Here is a 6,144-nt window from a genome sequence, read left to right as displayed (position 1 = left end):
TGATCCTAAACCAATTATGAGGGGAGGACTTATCATATTTTGTTGGTCTGATGCATACAAGTGCTACTGTATGCAATTTAGAAAATCTTAGACCAACACATGAGGCTTTGTTCTGTTAAGCAATAGTTTAGCCATTAATAGGAGGTATTCAATACTAAACTAGCTTGGATATAAACCAGCATCATCAAGATGAACTATCTTGATTTCATAATCTGAAAATTATGTTCTTAATTGAGAAAGATAATTTCAAATGCCAAACTACAGGTTGACAATAAACATACATGTAACCATCTTATATATGCATCTATAAGTGGTTCACATGATAGGTGAATGGGCCCATATTCACCTTTTATATATTCCAGAATTCGGGGATTTTAGTCCTAACTTTAGCTGGTATAATCAAGTTATTATGAGAACAAGCAACACAAGAGAATTCTTGAAGAATCTTCTAGTTCTTCAGTATATGCTTATCTGAATTCTCAAATAGCTCATTTAAAGATGGCAAATGAAAACTTCAAGTTTATCATAGCATGTGTTATCTCTAAGTAAATTTTCGGTTTACTATGGCATAATCTTTTGCATCAGTAAACTTCTGATTTACTGCGGCTACTTTTGTATCTGTAAATTTCTGATTTACTATAGCTACTTTTACCTCAGTAAAACTTCTAATTTACTGTGACTGCTTTTGCATTAGTAAACTTCTGGTTTACTGTGATACATGATATAGTACAACTTGAAGAATAAGACGGGTAACTTCTCACATACATATTATTTTACCCCATATGATTGTGAAAACATGGAGATTTTCAGTCTTCCAATCATTTGTGGTCTCAATATAATAGCCATTTGTATCAGTAAACTTCGGATTTACTACAACATATGTTTTGACCATAATCATATAATATGAATGACATATTTGTATATAAGCTCTTCGAGAGCCTTTCTTTATTATCCACAATCTAATATTTATCAGACACTACTGGTGTCATGTGTCTTCTAGACAACAATTAGCTCTTCAGAAGTTGTTGATACATTTTGTACTATCAAATATTGCTCGGACATTTCTGGTATCATGAGAGAAAATCATAATCAAATGAACAATATAAAACTAATTCTAAATTTGTAAATGACGAAAATTAAGAATTTTAATATTTCTACCACTAACTTTGTGACAAATATCTCCTTCAAGGAGAAATATCATTAACATCTGAATATTTTGTATCAATACGGCAATCACATAGTCATTGCATCTTTTAAGGAAAGATACACGAGTTATTATTTCCTTCGGGGAACTCAATAACTAACCATAATATATTAATGTGGTTGTAGTAGAAAATATTTTACAAGAATGCTTTTGCCTTAGAATGATACTTAATAAAATTATCCAAGATGTTTTACGTACAACAGGTACGTGCGACAATGATCTTTATGCCTCAAAAATAATATTTATACCATTTGTTATTCTAGCTCTTCCGGAGGTGAGTTGTGGTATTTCTTCATTCACTACAAGGAATGGAAATGTGCTTCAAAAATAACTTTAAATAGCTCATTATTTTATTTACGCACAGAAAGACACAATTTCATAATATTTTCCTGCTTCGGGAGAAAATTTCAATTGTGTTACTTCTTTAGGAGCAAATTAAAATATGAAAAATCGAGTATATATTCTCTCAATCATATTACCTCTTCTGGAGGTGAATTGTAATATATTTACATCAAGAGCACGTTCATATTTACGACTTTATTAATATTATCACATTCACTTCAGGGAATGGATTAATATTTATTAAAAATTCTCATCCTTCAGGAAATCGAATATAATTATTTGAACGCGCATTAATCACATCAATTGTGATGCTTCAACCTCTTTTAAAATATTTACTACTTCAGGAGCAAATTGAGGCGTGCATGTAATATAGAGAATATTTCTCTAGCTTATCTTTAATTGTAACAACAGAAAGCCTAAATTATCACTTCTGGTGGTCATAGGCATATACCACTTCTGGTGGATAACAAAATTTAGTTACAATGAGATATATTAAACATAATCACTTCTGGTGGTTGTATATTTCTTGCAAACTCTGCTGGAGTTTAAGTGGATCTAACAATGGTATCCACTTTATAATCCATTATTAAGATAATTAGGATGACAATAAGTACAAAATAACTATTGTATACATGTACGTAGACCGCAATCGTTTGCCATATAAAAACTGGTGTGTCTCGCTACCATATAACAACTTAAGTAAAATCAATTATTTTTTTCAATTTCACGAGACCACATCCAAGTAAAACGACATCGGCATCATTAGTTGGCTAAAAAGACAGTAATTAACATATATGATAAACATATATTTATTCAAGCTCAAAAGACATAAAGAACATAATTTAATAGTAGTACTTATCTTAAGAATACCAGTAGGATTTCATATCAGGTGTTCAGAGAAATAGAATTTATAACAAAGACTCACCAATTACGTCACGAGAGAAGAAGCACTCCACCTTTATTTGCCGAGTTGCCTACAGTCAATTGGTGATTTTCATTCTGATAAAAATACTTTCAGACTGATGACAAGATTAGAAACTCGTGCTGATAACGTGTTATAAAATAAAGACTATAAAAGAAATAAATTGAAGACAAGTATAGAGGGAGATTGATATTTTATTCAACTTCAAATTCATGTACATAATGAACTGAAAACTCCTCTATTTATAGAAGAAAGGAAGCAGCTGCGAGGCTTTTCAGAAAGCAGCTGCAAGGCTTTTCTTTAACTGCTTGTAAGCTGTCTGCATGAGCTGCTTGCAACCTGCCTGTTTAATAAGAAGCTGCTGCAAATCATTTCATTAAGCTGCTTGCAACCTGCCTGCATCAGCTGCTTGTAGATAAACTTCAACAGAGTACTAAATGGATAATCTTTTTCAGGAAGATTATCTATAGCGAAGTAATAAATGAACATCCACAGTATAATTATTTTCATAACAAGTCTCGTTTAAATATGAGAATCTTAGTAATTCCGTGTTCCCTTTAGGCCATATCTAATTTTATTTTATTTTTTGTTTAAGAAAAAGGGGTGACAAATTTACGTGAACGAGAGGCTATTTTGTAATATTCTCAAAATTAGATGGCCATTTTTGTAAAACAAGGCCAGCTGATTTAGGGTTTGCAACAGTACATAATCTGCTATATAAATGCATCTCGTCACTTCATACAGTCTCTTTTGGTCCATTCTTATCTTACCATTGTAGAGAAGCGGAAAAACTCCACCTACTTGAGAAGATGGTTCAGAGACTTACATATCGAAAGCGGCACAGCTATGCCACCAAATCCAATCAACATAGGGTTGTCAAAACTCCTGGTATTGCTTCATATCATAATCTAGTTTCTTATTTTCATTTTATTTCAATTTGGCTCAACACTGTGCTTGTTGTCTGTACAAGGCAGATCCAGTATTTTAATTCAGCATGTAGAATTGTTATTAATATATAGTACTTTTTATGAAATTATAAACTCTTTCTATGAAGTTTGAGCGGAAGTCAGTAGAGCGGCTAGTACTCTATTTACATCTAACAGTGTTACTTGTTTGTTATAAAGTGGGTTGAATGTTCAGTGATATGTGATAATGTGATGACTGATGTAGCATGATTATTTTTTGGAAAACTAGGTGGAAAGCTAATTTACCAGAGCACCAAGAAGAGAGCTAGCGGCCCAAAATGTCCAGTTACTGGGAAGAGAATCCAAGGGGTTGGTTTCATTATTCCCTTTATGGTCTTTTTATGAGTCGTTTCTTTCCAAGTTCCACCATGCTGTGCTCCGGGTATTCAGGTTCTCATGTCCCTGAGAATTGTGTTTGCCATGTCGTATTTGTGTCTGTCAACTTGTGAACTCAGAATTAAAGGTTTCATGCCATATTAGTGCGTTAAGGGGATGATTCATTTCATGCCATATTAATGCGTTAAGGGGATGATTCATAGTAATGATGTGATACTAAATAAGCAAATTAGCAAAAGTACTTGTTATACGGCACCCCCATGCTCTGGTTCAATCGCAAAGGTAGTACACATTGAATGTGTGGTAGGCTCACATCACGAGTTAGAATAAGGACATCACATGGCAGCAACACAAATCAAACAAAGTGACTCATCAATTAAATTGAAAGGTGGCATCATACACCAAGTTTTGAAGCTTGAAACATTGATATCGTGGTTATAATAGGGTAAAGGAATAAAGTACTCGAGTGTGTTAGCTACCAAAAACTAATTGGAATTATCCGCAAGTACTTTCGGAAAAATCCATAAGTACTCGAGAGTCGAGTGGGTTAGTTAGCAACCCCAAAGGCTATGCATTTTACTCTTTTCTCTGTTTCTTCTTTCGAACTTGGTTAATAGACGAAGTAAAAGATGCATAAACGAAGTAGAGCTGAATATGGCGTATATTTATTTTACAAAAATTGTCCATGGACAAGATAAAAATCACGTTTTTTTTCCTGCTAAAGCACGGAGTTTTAAGTCTTTGGAGTTTAGTTTGCTGTATAGGCAAACATTTCTTGCCCCCTCTTTACATCTTCTCGCATGTTTTTAAAATTTATGACATTTAACGAACAAAAGAGTGGTGCTTAATATCTTCTGTTACATTGATGGAAGACTCCTAGGGAGCTTATAGATTAAAAGTTTCCTGTCCATAGTGGATGTACTACTGGCCTACTCGGTGTATGGATATTTTCTTTTTTGTTGTGAGTTGTGACTAGAATATATTAAGTTCTTATTCACCAAATAATTTTAAAATTGTTTATATGTGCATGGACAACTAATAGAAAAGGTATGAAATCATAGACAAACTAGAATTATCATGCACGAAACTAGGCAACGTAAACAAAAAGACTTGCAATCCTAAGCAAGAAATCTAGCTAAAAAAGGAAGTTATATGTGGTGGATGCTGGATGTTTTGCAGATGGAAGGGTTGAAATTAAGAGATTAGGAATACCTGTTAAATCATCTTGTCCGGTTGTCCCTCCTCCATGATTAGGTGAAGTCATGTTTGTGGGATTAGTGTCCTCGTTTTACTGCAATTCGCTTACAATTACCAAAGATAGGCTAATTTTCCCACCTCTTTTTCTATCTGAGGCTTAAAGAGGGCCTTTAAGCAGAAACGTATTTACTGACAAATTTCTCTCTGTCGATTAGATTCCACACCTGAGACCTGCTGAATACAAGAGATCCAGATTGTCCAGGAACCGCAGGACTGTGAATCGTGCTTATGGAGGTGTGCTGTCTGGAAGTGCTGTGAGGGAGAGGTATGCCTTTTTTGTCAGTGGAAACTGCATATTTGCTTTTGAATTTACTGGGGTTTCTCTGCGCAAGTACTTAATCTGTCAATGAATTTACCTATGTAGAATCATCCGGGCTTTCTTGGTTGAAGAACAAAAAATTGTGAAAAAGGTGTTGAAGATTCAGAAGGCAAAGGAAAAGCTTGCCTCAAAGAGCTGAAGATAAAGACACTGAAGTCTCTTGCAATTCTATTATGTTTTCAGTTAACTTAGGCTGTGATGACGATTAAAATGTTTGAAAGAACATGTTGAAATGCTAGTACTCATATCTAGTAGAATCTGAGGCTCTAGTATGGTTTTGTAGACCCACTTGTTGAAACTATTGTCACCTGACTGGAGAGGTGTTTCCTCTTTGCAGTTCAGCGATACTTTAATGCATGTTAACTTTTGAATTTACTTTAGGATTATAACTAACCTTTTTTTTATCCTTCAACCATGTTAACGTACATATGTTAGGTTTTAATACTTGAGGGAAAGAAGCCCTTTCTAATAATGAATTGGTTAACACTTAACACCCATCTGAAAAACTTTTACTACCTTTTAAATGAAGCCTTGTCCGCTTGAGCTCTTCAAACCCTTGTACGAGGTTGGAAAGTGCAAGAGAAAACGACTGATCACTTTCAGTTACAATCAGCTGCAGCCCTTAGATCTGATATTGATGAGTTTGTAAGTTTTGAAACATGTACTGGAGCAAACACAAAGTAGAAGAGTAGATCCAAACCCAAAGAGCAACGACCCAAGATCTGTTTGTGATGAATTTTGGTGTTTAGAGGTACATTTTTTCATGTTGTTAATTGAAGCATGGGGATATGAACTCAAG

At 34.2% G+C, this 6,144-nt stretch overlaps 1 protein-coding gene across 1 annotated transcript; it reads left to right on the top strand.

Moving 5' to 3' along the window:
• Positions 1-3,196: 3,196 nt before the first annotated feature.
• On the top strand, positions 3,197-5,720 carry LOC107817140 (large ribosomal subunit protein eL34-like). Its single transcript, XM_016642912.1, has 4 exons — positions 3,197-3,356; positions 3,663-3,742; positions 5,182-5,291; positions 5,391-5,720. Exons 1-4 carry the CDS (start codon positions 3,278-3,280, stop codon positions 5,482-5,484), a joined length of 363 nt encoding a protein of 120 aa, XP_016498398.1. The 5' UTR covers positions 3,197-3,277; the 3' UTR covers positions 5,485-5,720.
• Positions 5,721-6,144: the final 424 nt, after the last annotated feature.

Source organism: Nicotiana tabacum, chromosome 17 (genome assembly GCF_000715075.1).
Source record: "Nicotiana tabacum cultivar K326 chromosome 17, ASM71507v2, whole genome shotgun sequence".
Taxonomy (NCBI): domain Eukaryota; kingdom Viridiplantae; phylum Streptophyta; class Magnoliopsida; order Solanales; family Solanaceae; genus Nicotiana; species Nicotiana tabacum.
Note: the sequence above shows the minus strand (reverse complement) of the source record. Positions and strands in the feature narration are given on the sequence as shown.

What these genes read in the sequence shown, in the direction of transcription:
- LOC107817140 (XM_016642912.1), top strand. Translation starts at nt 3,278, where the DNA reads ATGGTTCAGAGACTTACATATCGAAAGCGGCACAGCTATGCCACCAAA. An exon ending in TAGGGTTGTCAAAACTCCTG is followed by an intron (nt 3,357 to 3,662) that starts GTATTGCTTCAT and finishes TTGGAAAACTAG; the next exon opens with GTGGAAAGCTAATTTACCAG. An exon ending in CTGGGAAGAGAATCCAAGGG is followed by an intron (nt 3,743 to 5,181) that starts GTTGGTTTCATT and finishes TCTGTCGATTAG; the next exon opens with ATTCCACACCTGAGACCTGC.